At 35.2% G+C, this 16,880-nt stretch overlaps 1 protein-coding gene across 1 annotated transcript in view; it reads left to right on the forward strand.

Annotated features, from left to right (window-relative positions):
* The first annotated feature begins 3,571 nt into the window (after window positions 1-3,571).
* Window positions 3,572-16,880, forward strand: part of LOC110104010 (P-loop guanosine triphosphatase YjiA) — a 31,486-nt gene continuing 18,177 nt past the window's right edge. The window contains exons 1-4 of the mRNA XM_020832939.2: window positions 3,572-3,984; window positions 11,461-11,526; window positions 12,768-12,948; window positions 16,207-16,403. Of these exons, the coding sequence (XP_020688598.1) occupies window positions 3,652-3,984; window positions 11,461-11,526; window positions 12,768-12,948; window positions 16,207-16,403 (777 nt within the window). The 5' untranslated portion in view covers window positions 3,572-3,651. The remainder of the gene's footprint in view (window positions 3,985-11,460; window positions 11,527-12,767; window positions 12,949-16,206; window positions 16,404-16,880) is intronic.

Genomic DNA, 16,880 nt, shown 5'->3' on the forward strand with positions numbered 1-16,880 from the left:
AGCAAATAATTTATTTTGTTAAGTTTTTCAGAAGACATAACCATACATTTTTTAGCAACATGAGATTCAACGTGAAAAAATAGGGGTCAAATAATTTGGCACAAGTCATGATGCTTAGTTGAATTGGAAGTTTCCAAATTCAAATTCAAGACCATTCAAAATCTGATTTCAATAAACTTATAGTCAAATTGAAGGTACAGATGAGATGAATCTAATGACATTAAAAGTGTTACTGTCTGAATCCAAAGGTGCCTATAGAAATCACTTAAAGCATGCTTCAAAATATTGGGATTTTATTTATATGAATAAATATCATTAAAATATTGAATGCTTACAATCAAATCGAGCATTTCAGTGATCATGCTCAATCATCTAATTTTAATGTCATTAAGGCACTTTAATGATAAAATAATAATTTATAATTGAGGTAATCAATATGGGTCATCTAATGGAGTGTTATGCAATTGGTTATATTTTCAGAAATACCAATATAAAAAATCTTTAAATAGGACCCTTCTCTTTATATGTGGAGGATTAATTATTGGTGCTTGAGTAGTTAGAAGGGGGGGGGGGGGGATAATCCTAAAGCTCAACCCGAGCACTAATACCCAATTACCATAATTAAAACACATCCATTCCATTGCCAACCATCATCGTAGGACCACCATCATATCACCATTGCTAAAGACTCGAATGTCATCACTAGATCACCGTTAGACTACATTGTTGGATTGTTATCATTTGATTACAGTCCTCCAACCACATTTGTGCCCAGGTGGGGTGGTTGGATGTTTGAAACTTTGTTTAAGATTCAAGAGAGCTCATATGCTTGAATATTTATAGCTTTATCCAAGCATGTTGCTCAAGTGTAATCATGAAATAATATCCAGACCAATGCCCATCCATCACATTAGATTGTCATCGACGCACGACCTCTTGACATCCATCATATGACCATTATCAAACCACCATCATCAGAATAATGACAGATCATTGTTACCACAACATTATTGAACCACCATCATTTTCACTGTGGTCCTTTGACCAACATTGCCTTTACTATGGCCCTGTAACCATAATTGCCATACTACAATACTTCGACCATCATCATTTCACTCTATCCTCTAAACACCTTAACTTGATTAAGTTCCTTCGACAATCATTTTTGAACTATAGCCCTCTAACTAGAGCTTACTGATTATGGCTCTCCAAACATCATCTCACTGATTATGATCCTCCAACCACCTACCTCTGATTATCGTTGTGGGAAAACAATCATCTGATTACCTTCACTTGACTACAATATTTACCATAATTGACAACCTATAGTCATCCAACAATCATCCCTTAAGTACGGACTTCTAGTATATAATACTTTGATAATTGTCACCTACCTACATTGACGACCGTGACATACCATCACCAATAATATCAATACATACACGTATTGCTTATATAATTAATGCATGTCATTGATATTGACTTTAACTCTCGACGTTAAAAACAACATTTATACTTGACTTTTTAGTTTTTTGTCTTCCATTCTTAAGATAGTATGACCAATGAAATAAGCAAATGATGTCTTAAAGACATCTCTCATGCCATATGTCTCTTACAATTTCAATCACATAATATGTTTTATACTATATGTTTAATATATTATATAAATGCATTCCTTCAAAGATGACATCATTTATAAATGCATTCATTCTAGAATTTAATTACATTAAACATTATATAAATGTTTTATAAGAAATATGTTATGTATCTTATCTAACAAAGATATTGAGAATGGAACAATGATACAACAACCACGAGGCATCAAAAAAAAAAATATTAAAAAAAATTCCCAAAAAAAAAAAATTATTAACATCAAAAGTGCTACAATGAATGGACTAATAAGAAAAGGGAGTCAAATGTAGCTTAAATTAATTTATTTTGAGTTAAGATAAAATGGGGGAATAAAAAAAAATTGATCAAAATATTTCCAATGCATGTTGATCATAAACATGATGAGCATTTGTAGAGCAAGGGCATGATTGTGACAACATTAATCATTGAGATAAAATGATGGTTTGGGATTATGATGACTTTGCATACAAATGGGAAGACTCATGATCATGATTATGGTTTACTATGATTGTAATAAGGATGAAGCATGTGGAAGACTTGCATTTGGATGTGAAAGAAGTGAAGCATATGAGTATATCATGCCCTACTTCTCAAATCCTAAAAGCATGAAAAAGAAACGATGAATGCATGGATAGGAAGGGCAAAATGGTCTAAGAGTTCAGGCAGATTTGTGACTTTTTGCCCCTATCTCTCTTTAACAATATTAATGAGTTAATCTATTATAAAAAAAGAGAAGAGATTGCTAGATATACAAGTATTTGTATATACCCACTGATAATGATAAAATTGATATAATAATTAGAGTTTGTTAGTGGTTAGTAGCACAAATAATATAATATAAAATTTTACTCTATATGTTTAATCACACAATTTTATTCTTATTCTTACAACTTTTATTTAGTGCCCCCCTGCATGTATCTCATGAGCAGTGGCGGAGCCAGAAAATATCTCTAGGGGGGCACTAAATAAAAGTTGTAAGAATAAGAATAAAATTGTGTGATTAAACATATAGAGTAAAATTTTATATTATATTATTTGTGCTACTAACCACTAACAAACTCTAATTATTATATCAATTTTATCATTATCAGTGGGTATATACAAATACTTGTATATCTAGCAATCTCTTCTCTTTTTTTATAATAGATTAACTCATTGATATTGTTAAAGAGAGATAGGGGCAAAAAGTCACAAATTTGCCTGAACTCTTAGACCATTTTGCCCTTCCTATCCATGCATTTATCGTATCTTTTTCATGATTTTAGGATTTGAGAAGTAGGGCATGATATACTCATATGCTTCACTTCTTTCACATCCAAATGCAAGTCTTCCACATGCTCCATCCTTATTACAATCATAGTCAGCAGAGGTGCCAACAGTGATGGCGGGGGACGATGGTGGCGACAACCGAATGGACGACGACCGCTACCGATGACGAGTGACGGTCAAGCAAAATTGTGACATAAACCATTTTATTTCAAAATCAAAATAATTTGATTTATACTAAAAATAAATAATTTCATTTTATATTATATTTCCTATACTTTACATCATTTTATATTTCCACAATCCAAATACTTTATCCCTAAATTAATCCAATCAAATCACCATTTAATATAAATTACCTTGTACTCCGATCGAATGTGCTGGAAAAAAAAAGGGAAATTTATATACATACCACTTTATAACATTCTATTTACCTATCTAACACCCAAAATTTTAATATTACATGCATACCACCCTATATTATTTTAATATCAAATATACCACTCATATTTCTTTCCTATCACTCATATATTTCATTTCTATCACTCATATTTGATATGAAAATAAACTAAGAGTGATATGTATGTAATATTAAAGTTTTTAAGTGTTAAATATATAAATAGAATAGTATAAGATGGTATGTATGTAAATCTCCCAAAAAAAAAAAAAAAACAAAAAAAACGGGGCTTTAAGTCGCAACCAAGGTTACAGTCTTACAGATAAGCCTCTCCTGTCGCCTTCTTACCTCCGGCGATGGCCATGTTTTCCGCCGACATCGGCTCCGTTTTCGTCGGGGTCGCCAAGCGGTTCTCCGCCGACGCTGTTCACTTAAGGAGACCGTTTCTGCTCCAGTTTTCTGGCTCGAGGAGGCTATATGCCGCCGCTGCGGTGCGAGTTAACAGAGCGACGTCGAAGGCGACTAGCCTTCGATATGTTCTTCCTGGGCTGGCAAGCTCGAGAGCGTTCTTGCGCAGTTTTGTAACTAGCGCCGCGACGACGGAGGAGAGCTCCGATGTGCTGACGAAGATTCCTCCGGATGATCGAATTCCTGCCACCATTATAACTGGTTTTCTTGGCTCTGGAAAGGTTAGAAGATTGCTATACACTAGTAAGAACCGATTGTATCCTTTTCCCGTTTATGTTAGCTTGTTGGCGTTTCGGTTAAACTCCTCTCTCTGAGTTTTTGGCTGTGCTTTAAGGCAAGCTAGGCCAGGTGCTGGAAAGCTGAAGACTTAAGTTAAGTTAATTTTGGTTGGTGAAGAAGAATAATTGTTATTGAGATAGGCTTAGAAAACTGTTGGTTGAATTTTGGCATCTTGCATTTTTTATTAACTTATCACGGTGTTCTAGTATTGTAAATATGAGTTGTATTATTAGAGGAACTTAATCTTGATCATGAACTTAATAATGATTGAATTTACTTGGATATAGGGCAAACATACCGGCAACATTTCCCTTCAAAATATATTATTTTCAAGTTACAGTTCAAGAAAAGGACCAATGGTTTATTATTTCAAGCAAAATAATGTCACATTTGATCTACTAGGATTTCATAAATATAAATTTATGCTCTAACGTTAATTACATAATAATTCAATTGCACCAACCTGCATAAACATAGGCTCGCCATAAGGCATGTAAATGACATGAAGAGCATGAAAATTAAGAAGTTTGGGGCGCTGACATGGAATATAATTTGGTTGGTTGGTGGTATAGATTACATGCATATGATGTTAAAGAGCATAATATATGAGTACAATAAATTCCAGTAAATTCAATCAATGTTGTAGTAATCTACTAATAATAAAGATAATCAATTCATTGTCATTATCACCTTGATAAGCAAGTCACCTTGGTTATATTTTCTTGAGTTTTCTCTTCTGATAAGATGTTTCCTAAGTTGCACAAAAATCATATTTCAAGTGATGAAAATGGATGTAAATAAAAGCACAACGTACAATAAAGACAATCAATCATGGGCCTTTGACAACCTTACTAGTGTAGATTGAGAATAAAGCTTAAAGTCAAATAATTCAATAACATATTATTATGGTTTATACATCATCTGCCAAGTATAGGGGCCTAAAGCTGAAAGCAATAGAGAGATAGAGAGAGAGAGCCTAAAGCATGCCACAAAACCAAGAGGGTCTAATCACCAGATGATAAGCATATCGTAAGTCCTATTCTTCAATTAATGCAACCCTGAAAAGATTATCTAAAAATTGTTGCACATTCAGGGGGAAATGGGTTCAGTGGTTTAAAGAGTGAGAATAAAATTTCCTTCATAAAAAAATCTTAAGGTGGCATCAATGAGTTGAGGGCTGTGATGGAGTGAGTACAATGATAGACGAGGATGATAGGAAGGGGCAATCACAAAAAAGAGTGCACAAAGAGAGCGACTAATGAGGGCAAAGGCTCAGGAATGTTGATTATTTTAGGTGATTTTATGGTGTATTCAAGTTTCTTGTTTTGTAGTGTATTATATTTCTTATTTCTTGTGTAATTAGACCTAGAAATCATAATATGTTCTTATATACAAGCCGCATCTAGGCACATCTAACGAAGCAGAATTTTTTCTCAATTTAATATGGTATAAGAGCTTTAGATTTTTAAATTTGGGAAGGTTTTTTCGTTTGGCCTTCATCACCATTTTTGTTACTTAGGCCTCATTACATTTGACAATTATCATAATTGGAATCATCATCATCTTAGTATCATGTTTCTATTTGCATGTCCACCTCCATCATTCAAAGATCTGCCTCCATCATTGGATTTCATTATGTTTTACCACCATCGCTCTCCGTCACCATATGCCATCCTCAAAGTTATCCTCACAACAAGAAGGCACAACTTTAAGCCTAGTTTGCAATTTTCATACCCATATTGTCACTGCAACGTAGGATGTATCTTTTTAGTGTTTGTCATTATTTGTTTTCTTCACCCTCTTCATGCTTTTTTAATATGTCTAAACACTCGTTGGTATTCCAAGAAAGACCTTACACACACAGGTGAAGATCAACAGAATATTTAGGCAGCATACTTGAATATTCATGAGTGACATATTCAAAGGCTAAGGAGATTTGTGATGCTAGCTGATTGACATATTCAAAGGCTCATGTTGCGGTGCAAGTGAATGAAATCAAATTCAAGTCATGTACAATGAAACAAGTTAATAAAACTATCACATAGTACATGAATTTATTGCAAATCTTGTGGCAAATTTTACCATTATTAGTGTATTGAGCTTAAGTGTTTTGAAGATGCTACAATATTGAATAATTATATTTAAAGTTAGAATAATTATTGTTGCTCTAATCTAAGGCATTTAATTTTAACATTGGATATTTACATATGCATCTAGTTCTACATTACTTGTTGTTTGCTTTTAATTTTTAGTGATTACCCATTTATTTTGCTTGTTGAAAATAATAAAATAAGTGCTTGAAGAGTTGAAGGCCATTTTTTCAAACCACTTTGCATCCATTTTATCGCATCATGCATTTTTTTATTTGAAAAGCACTTTTATTGCATTTGATGTGATTATAATCATGGCTTATGATCAGTACCTTTAGATCAATTTGACAGCTTGCATCAAACTGTTACATACTTAAAAACAGGCACCGATGACAAAGTTCAAAATTTGCAAAATCTGAGATCTTAAGAGCAATGTGGAAGAAGAAACAAATGCAACTTTTAACACTTATAAGTCAAACCTCACCTGCTACCAACACTAACTTGATTTTCCTCATTAGAAGATGACAATTTTAATTGGAGACTGCAAATACTCCAACCTATATTTGAAATTAAGGCCTATGATGATCTCTGTAGTAAAATAAATAATGAAGCCATTACTTTTAATTGTGTTTGTGATGTAAAACAAACATGCGATGGAGTTACTTTAAGGAAATTAAAGAGAGCAGTTTTAACAAAATAATCCCACAATAAGTTTATTACTTATAACAATGATTAATCCTTAGAATTCTTGGTTTTTAACTTGTTTAGACAGAGAAGAGCAAATCCGATTCCCAAACGATTTAAGAAACCACAAAGAGTAAATGTAAAACTACGACGATACACAAGAATCCATGACTTAATAATGAGAACTTTCACTTTTCCATACGCTCAACTAGTCTAGGCTTTAGCGGAAGAAGAGTCTCCACATTAGAACCGAGGTCACCCCGAGGAAGAAGGAGCCTAAGATCGTCGTTCTTGGATAGGTGACCGGAGTATGGAATTCTTGACAGCGGTTTCTTAAAGGTGTGTTCAGCGGTCTGGAATGTTTGGACAGTGTTTGAAGACCTTATAGCGGGCTGGACAGCAAGAAAGCATGTTCCCGATCTCCTAAACAGCAGATTTCAGGTGCGTGAAATGCAAAACAGCAGACAAGAGAGGTCTGGACAGCAATGGGTTGCCTTCTGGAGCTGTCCAGCTAGTGTGGACCTGCAGAAATCTGCTGGACAGCAAATTTCCATCATGCAGAATTGGTGAGGAAAATCAAACCCATGGCAGAGAGGAGCTCGGGTAGGAGAGAAAACTGAAGGAAAATTTTCAGATTTCTTAAACCGAACTGGTGAGGAAACGTGGAGGGGAAATTTCTTTGAAAATTCAAAAACAATTTCCAAAGGAAGGTGGCAGCAGTTATGTGAGGGATTAAGGGAGTTAATGGGGAGTAATGATTGTAATTGGAGAGAGAAAAGAGGATGAGGAGGTGTCTGGCCCCATGAAGAGCTGAGGGAGTATTTAAAATAAATGACGTGGGCCCTCAAAGAAACTCACGGAATTTCAAATCTGAAATTGGATTCTCAGATTTGCTCTACAGGGAATATCTCCTAAAATAGCTTGGGCATTTAGAAACGTTGGAATTTTCGGAATTTCAAATCTGAAATTGGATTCTCATATTTGCTCTGCTGGGAATATCTCCTAAAATACCTTGGGCCTTTAGAAACGTTGAATTTTTTTTTTCTGTTAAATGAAAAGGAATAAAAAGACCAACTTTCCTATTTGAGGGGGATGTAGAATAGGAAAGAAATTAAGGCTTTGAAATTGGATTTCAGATTTTGAAAGCAGGTTGGCTGACGGCTGGTGTGGGGTGGCCGTGGAAGCTGTGGGGAGGGAAGGCCGAAACGAAAAAACATAAAATAAAAATAAACTACTACATAAAATGATGAAAATACAGATCATGATCGTGGTCGTCGATCTCCGACATCTCCTGAAGGTACATGTGTCGAAATCGCTGCTGATGTCCCCATCAGTTTGTGACCCAAACAAATTCATAGATTGACTAACCAGGATAGATGAATTTTGTGATTGATATAATATGGATGATTCAAAGAGTTATTTTTGTCAAAATGAATGGATATGCTAAAATCTACTTGAATCTCGAAACAACATACTTGTTAAGGAATAAGGAATTGGTAGAACTATATTAACATGGTGAAAACTAAATGAAATTACTGTCCTAACTCTATAAAAAGGCTACATGGTTCTACTTTTTTCTTCGAACCAAAGAAACATGCAAGTTCCTAAATATTTAAACATATTTGAAATTTGGATGGCAGAAAAAATTGCAAAGATCAAGATTGCTAATAACTAATAAATTTGTGATTATACTTAGTGATATTGGAATGACCCACAAAAGGAAAATTGCAAGGAAAGGTAGACAGGTTGGACACCTCCCTTGCTGAGCAGGGCAGCGGACTGCAGTAGAACAGTCCTTGTTGGCTGTAGGAATGAAGAAAGATTGTCATTCCTATGCTGGAGGGGAAGGAACAGCAGGTTGGTGGCCTGGAAATGGGGTGAATGGTGAATAGCACTTCTGGGTCCAATTTCGAGATAGATGGGGATAAACGACAGCAAGGAGAAGGGGAAATGGTGCCAGCAGCTGTAGGCAGCAGAATGGCAGCTAGAGGAGGTGCAAGCACCATTTAGCCAGTGGCCAACAATTGTAGGCCTCTGGGAGCATGGTGGACAGTAGTCTTGCAGGGCTCTTGATGAAGGGGGAAGGAAGAAAATAAAAGATCCAACCTATCTCAGGTTGGGGAAGAAGGGAACTACCACCTGGCTTGGCTAGGACACAGGAAAGAAACTTAAGAAAGAAAATATAGTATTTTTCAATCTCCAAATACTGAATACAAGAGAGGAGGTAGCTCTCTATTTATAGAGTAAGGTTATCTCAAGGGTCTCTTTTGAGGGAATTATTAAAAAAATAGAAATTACAATAAAAGAGAGAAATAACATATAAAATGAGAAGAGAGGAGAGCTTGGTTAAAAATGTCCTCCGCACATGTTTATTAGTCATATTTTTTACAGTAGAAGATATTTTGGTATATCAAGGAATTAGAATTCTTGAGATTTACAGATTAACCTTACTTGTAGGAGATAAAGATCAATAATTTAAGGTTCCTCTCTATCCAAAGTTTCTACAAATTGAAAGACATTATTTCAGATGAAGTTCCAACCGCTACAAATAATACATCTCCTTTTCAAAACACATAGATGCCCGACAATGAGATTAAGAAGTTTGCGCCATACCATGTGGATGGCTATGTTGATTTTCACTCCGTGAAGTAGAGTTCTTTGTGGTATGGTGGGTTGATGCATCACAAGGATATATACATCGATTAAAATATGCACTAATCAAGAACACTCTTCCTTCCAAACTAGTTTGGTTGGCCCCTTCTACTTTCTATGCAGCAATTTGTGATAAAAATCAATTAACTTTCCCTCCAAAAGTTTTTGCTGACCACTTGAAGATTTATAAATGAGTTTGCAAATCCATTGAATCAATCCCTCATGAATTGTTCCATGTAGTATATTCTCTTTTGCTCTATTTAAGCGCTATTTAACCCTTGGAATGGGTAGAGTGAATCATTAAAGTTGTCTGCTCATGTGCAAATTTTGGTTAAGGCATGGTGGATTGATTCACGAGGAACTTTGATAAGTTCCTTAGTTATCTTGTTAGTTTATTTCACTCTCTTTCTCATCCCAACTTTTGGTCAACACTCAGATCTTATCCTTAGTTGCCTCTCTCTCTTCCTTCACAATAAAGTAACCTCCGACTAATTCATATCCACCAACCTCCATCTCCTCAATCAAAATCCTAAAGCCATTGCTCGGGTTTTCCTTCTTCTGAAAATCTAAGTTCCATAAGGCTTCCTCTCTCTCCCATAACTCATCCATAGCCTTATAATCCCTAATATTACCTCCGCATCACTCAGCCAAGTGTAATAACACCCGTGGACATGTCCTTATCTCCTCATTAACTCTACATAATGATTCCATCCAATCATATAGTCCTCGATCATCTCATAAAACCACAAAAACATAACCCCAGTTATCCTCTAACCTCTCCAAAACCCCCACAAACTCATCTTCTTCCATGAAGATGCTCCCACCAACACCACAAATTGTGATGAGTTCTTTTCTATAAATACTTTACCCGAGGGTGATACAATTCAGCAGGATGAGAATACTATCTTATATCTTTGCTCATATACTAATAGAACTAAGGAAGTATGCATCTGGCATTATTGAGCTTCCCAAGGCCATGCAACCAGTGAGCTAGTTTTTGCTTTCCCTTGCCAATAACTCATCAGAATTAATGTCGGGGTTTCTTGAGAGGGTGAAGAGTTGCATCAAGACTTAATAATTTTCCAGGGGCTCGTTGCAACTGAGGCGGAGTTTTATTCTTTGGATGATTGTTTGAGAGTACTGTGATTTGCTGTTGTTTGCGCAAGAGCTCAAGTGCCTCATCAAGAATGCCAAGTACCTGCCTCACTAGCTTTGACATCTTGTTTTGGATACGGTAAAGTTAGAAGATGGTGGTCTTGTCCAGCTGAGTGTCAAAGTTATGAGAAGGATTTACAATAGAGGATTTACAACAGAGGAAGTTGCCTCTGGTGGTAGTTGAAAGTGGCGTGCTCAGGAGAAGCAACCTCGGAACTGATTTTTTACCATATTGCATGAGCGTCTCTTCTTATATTTCTTTTTTATTTAGTCTTATTTCACGCGTGCATATCATAAAATGTTGGCATTCCAATCACCTGATTAGGAGAATAGATATATTAGATCCGGCCTATTTAAGAAAGATAGTGATAGACCTTAAAATCTTGGTTAGAAAGTATTAGAAATGATATTTTTTATTAGATTTAAATGAGGATTTGACTCTTAATAAGATATAATAGAGATAAAAGATTCATGTAGTGAGATAAATGCTCAATGTTGTCGTCGTCATCTCATCTTAATATCGTTGTTGAACTGTTTTTCTTTTGCAGCTGTCCTCTATATGGTGAAAGCGTTGTTTTTTTTTTCTTTTTCAAAGCAATGAAAAATCTCTAGCTTGTAAACAAGCTTGAAGTGCAAACTTGCTTGTTTTGCCTTAGGTGAACTAGTTGTTCTAAAATAGGACTAATGGTGCACAAATGTCAATCGAATAAATCCATTCAAATGTTTGTAGGGACGGTAGACATTATATATGACCATGTGATTTTTTTCTGATTGTTTACCCTAAAGGTTATAATTTGACTAATTAGGTTTGCGTTATTCTTTTGATCTTTTCTGCAGACAACCTTGTTAAACCATATTTTGACTGCTGACCATGGAAAGCACATTGCTGTTATCGAGAATGAGGTATATTTTGTGTTTTTTTATGAACTTCGTCGCCTAATTTCTAGGTCCTTTACTTTGAAATATAGCACACTTTAATATTCGCTATTCCATAGCTGTGCTGTTCATTTATTGTAAGAGCTGGATGTTTTGGTTCCGAGAAAATCCTGATTGTTTATTAATCATGTTGAAAGAATTTTTCATAGTCTAATTCTTGTCATTCATGTGCAATAATTTTATTTTCAGGTTAAAAAGGAGACAACGTGAGAATCTACTATGTACCATACCGAGCTAAGAGTGTTATTTTTTTGGCGTTTGGCTTGCAATTCGTGTGCTTGGCATTTCTATTTTATGCCATGCATTAATCAAATTTGAAATGTTGAAATGAATGCATACTAGTATGTTTTGAGCTTTTCCCTGTTTATAACTAAACGTTTTTAACAAGTAATGTAAGCATATAATAAATTTTCAAATAAAAAGTTTAATTTGGTGGTAGGTGCATGAACACTTATACAAATGACTAACATAATCAGCACAAGCACGTACAAATATATATTCTCTTATTTTTATGTTCTTTCTCGTTGTAAAGAGAGATGGGGCATATAGAAAGAATCAAAGAATGGAAGAAGGAACGAGCAAGAAAGGGGGGATGGTGGGTGGGTCGGGGATGAACAAGTGAGCTGGAGAGATCACTAAATAATAACAATAAATTTCCACTAATGTATTATGTAATTACTTAAAATACCAATACTAAGAGCTTTTTGGGTAATAAGTTTATCTGGTTGCTTCCGATTTATGTTTCTAAATTTTTTCTTTTTGTGTTTCCAAGGTCCTCAACATACCTAAGATGTTTTTTTTTAATGTTTTCATCTATCTGCAACTAAGGAGGTAAAATTGCTTGAAAAACATTTTAGGTGCTTAGGAGCGGAAACGGAATTAACAAGAATTAACAGAAATCATGGACCGAAGCAAAATGAATAACCTGGAAATTGGACTAGATGCAACTTTGATTTCCGTTAGAGATCTAATTGCTCAAAATAAAATGCTTTCTAAATTGAAATTGTAAATTGTTTTTGACTTGTTTTCTTAAGCTTGTCTGATTGAGTTGGTTTCATATTTCTTTCTTATTGGTTGTTTTAAATACAGTTTCCTGTGCAATTGACAGCTCAACCCAAGTTACTAGTAATACCTTGAAAGTTACTACTTGCAGTATTTGAGATTTTAATTTCTAACCCACTTAGATCATCATATGTTTCTATTTTCAGTTTGGAGAAATTGATATTGATGGTTCTTTGGTGGCTGCAAAAACTACTGGAGCTGAAGATATAGTTATGCTTAACAATGGTTGTCTTTGCTGCACTGTAAGAGGCGATCTTGTAAGAATGATTTCTGAGCTGATTGAGAAGAAAAAAGGGAAATTTGATCATATTGTAATAGAGACCACAGGTAAAATGTTTTTTTGGAGCTGCATGCCTACGTTAACATGTGAATTAATTATTATTATTAATTGTGTTTCAGTCTCACTGAACAGCTTCTGTTTTGTGCAATTTGATCTAGCAATGATTCACATAAATTGAAGCTTTTTGCTGATTCTCTGATCTGTTTTCCCTTCCTGTGGTATTGGATATCTTATTCACAATTTATTTGTTCATTTGTTGTAGTTTTTCTTTGATAGACATACGTTTGGTGGGTTGTTCCCTGAATGTAATGCAAATTCGTTTCCAACTTCGGTTTTTTGAAAGCCATATTTCTTTTCATTTCTGTTCCATACATAAATTTATAATGGCATTAGAAGGTTAACTTGCATCAGAGATTGTGGCATTAGAAGCTCACAATGAGAATTTGATACGATCCCTGACCCAAAGTGAACATTTCAAGCCCCAAAAAGAAAAGAAAATAGAACTAGATAGGTGAAGGAAAATTCATTCGCTCATTTTCATGTTTATCATCCTATCTATTTGGGAGTATTTATAGAGTACAATGCTAATTAATGTCAATTACTCAAACTAATTAACTTGGTTAACTGCTAAGCATCCTCTTTAATATCCCAATTAGATTCAAGACATTACTCCCTCTCTTACAACGGTCTTAAATTAAGGTCTAACTACCTGTCAATCCAATGGAGGCAGTGGTCATCCTTTTAACTATAATCTTTCAAGCTGTTAATTGTTTCTAGAACAATGAGGATATCAGCAAAGAGAACAAAGATTGACCGGCACTTGAAGAAATCTTTGAGTTAATCACTTGGTGACCAAGCATGTGGTGAGTTTATTTGGTTACAATTCCAATTAATCAATCTTGTGCTCCAATTGTTTAGCTTCAATTGTTTGCACATCCCACTCTTCTATAGTTTCTCCTTAGCTCATGAGCTTGCAATATTGTGCTGTGAATGATGTTTAGCTTCTCCTCCTTCGTTAGCCCATTGACGACGAAGCACCTTTCAACCTTATAAATGCACCCATATGCATTATTCCCTTCAAATATGAGCATCTTCAACTTCCTCACCTTTTGATCTCCCCCATTTCCCCTTATTCCTCCATAACTGCATCTCTCCCAAGTGTTTGGCCCTCCCTACGTTTCCCAATCTTCCATTGCCCTGTCATAATTCCAAACCCCCTTCGAATTCCCCTATCCTTCATTCAAATTCAGCACCTCGGTGGCCATAATATCCCTCCCGGTGTTCCCAATCAGCATCCCTTTGCTCCGCCCCCCATACACATGCCTTTTCCCATACCTACCTCCTCTATCCTCCATCTGGAAAGGCTCCAGATAGGGTTTTCTTTTTTCTCCCTCCATGATCTCCACCTTATTTTCCTCCCTACGAATTTCAGAATTCGTGTTCTTCCCTTCTAACCCTTTTGCCACTGAAGCCGCCGTTTGGTTGTGGATTTCTAACATTTTATTCATCATGTCCCGGAGATCGGCAACTTGGTCTTCCATGGATGAAATCCTGCCCTCCACCGTTGTCTTGATTTGGTTCATCTCCCATTTAGGTTTTTCTTCCAGCGCATCCACTTTCATGGCCACCATCTCTATCCGGATTTTTCTAGATTAAAAAAATATGGATTTGGATCACAAAAATAGGAACTTCCTCCTTCATCTGCCAAAATTCTGCCATTGAAATTCGCCAAAATCAACCCACCAACAGTTCCAAGACTTGCTCTGATACAAATTTGATAGGAAATACTTGAGTTCGCAAGTAATCCTATCGAAATTACTTGAGTTCGCTAGCAACCCTAACGATAAATTGGTAAAAATAACGAGAAAGAACACAAGAACGCCAACGACATCAACCCAGGACAATAGATTGTATTAGGGAAATCAAAGCAAAGCAAATATAAAGCAATAATACAATTGATCCTCAATTTAAGAGGATGATCGTTCTCTCTCAATCTCTGGACGAAACGTTGAGAGCCCAAACCACCAACGAGAACTCCAAGAGAAACAATAATCAACATAAACCCTAACCCTAGCCTCTCATGCCTATTTAAAGCTTAATTTACTTGAATTCAAATTTTCTTTCCCTCCTAACCTAGCCGCCTCCCTTAAATAGACCTGTGGGGCCCACGGCTTAGGCGGCAATCATATAGGAGGGGGTTTGACCTGCTTCCTGTTGACTAGGGCCAGCCCAACAACATGCTTTAATTGCTCATCGATTGCTCTTTCATAATGAGTTTAGGATTTAATTTTTGCTCCAATTTGTTCTCTGTTCAATTTAGATGTCAGGAAGTGTCCTTCATGATCATCTTGTTTGATTAAATTTGCATTACTGCACTATTGGTCGAAATTGGTTCTGAGTTATGTATTTTAGAGTACAATGCCCTTTTGAGGACGAAAACCAAGATGGAGTAAAGATTCGCTAGAAATGGCATGGAATACATGTCATACGTGATAGTTGTAACAATAATCCCAGATTTGATGCTAACAATGTGATCTTGGAAAAATACATGGACAATGATCTAATACATGGAGAATGGATGCGAAATTGTAGATGCGATCTTGGACAAGATGCACCGACACTTCTCCATATTACTAGTAAATAGCAGATTGTGCTTATGTGGGAGAAAATTTTATTTCACTGAGAAGTAAATAGCAGATTGTTCAGTATAGATCTATGGTGCATTACATTTTTGAAATAGAGTGATTATAAAAAACCTGATTGAATAGTTTGACTTTCTAGTTAACCAATCATTCTAAAGGGTAAATAATAGGAAATTATCCATATTACTAGTATCCCCATATTTTTCATGAAAGAACAAAATATATTAAAGTAGATTGTTGTTTCATTAAAAAAGCAATTACGATAAAAAGAATCATCATTCATGTCTTAAGCTAAGATCAATTAACATATAAATTTTTTAGCGGCTCAGGGCCACTTCGATTTTCTAAGCTTTGCGGCAAGTTGGATCTTCATGTTGATAAATACTTCAACTTGTGGGGGAGTGTTATCTTAGAGATTTATTAGATTGAAAGTTATTAATTAGTGAATATTTAGTCTTTATTATATAATTTGTTATCTTAATTAAGAATATTTTTTACTGTTATTTCTTTTCTTTTCCATCATTTGTATTTGCTTATGTGCAGGTACTAATTCTATACTGAATCAGGTTTATTCCTAATTGTTTCTGCAGTTCGAATGCATCCTCGTAGTGCTCCTTTATGTGAAGTTTTTTCCTTATTGGAATTTGTTACACCCCTTGACAGGATTGGCTAATCCGTCACCAATTATTCAGACATTTTATGCTGAGGATAAGATTTTCAATGACGTCAAGCTGGATGGTGTTGTTACTCTTGTTGATTCAAAGCATGTTGGAATTCATTTGGATGAGAAAAAACCTGATGGTGTAGTAAATGAAGCAGTTGAGCAAATTGCATATGCAGATAGGATTATAGTGAACAAGGTAAACATTTTGTGTGCGTAATATTTGCAAAGGCTAGTGTCCTTGAATGCACCTTTTTATGAAATCCAAGGTGCTTTGTAACCTTTATAGCCTGTTGTGGCTTTTACGTTTCTTTAATATGCTTAAAATATCAGAAACAGAAATTTCCTAGTTAGCAGCATGTTTATAATATTTTTTTCTGTTGAAATGCATAATACTTTTTTATTTACCAATTTGATTTTGTGCTATTTAAGCCTATTGAGCTCATCATCATCATTATCCTCATCCTAACTATTTTATTGACTCTGAGTTCTTATTCTTCCTCCTTTTATTTGGGTGTTATTTGATGTGTTAAATTTATTTTACCTAAAACTTTGTAATTCCAATTCATGTCACTTTTAAGTCTTCTTTTTTCTTTGTAATCCTTTCCCATTATTTTTATCTACCTATATTATTTATGTATATTCTAACCTCTATTGTACGCGCCCAAATCACTAA

Source organism: Dendrobium catenatum, unplaced genomic scaffold (genome assembly GCF_001605985.2).
Source record: "Dendrobium catenatum unplaced genomic scaffold, ASM160598v2 fragScaff_scaffold_847, whole genome shotgun sequence".
NCBI lineage: Eukaryota > Viridiplantae > Streptophyta > Magnoliopsida > Asparagales > Orchidaceae > Dendrobium > Dendrobium catenatum.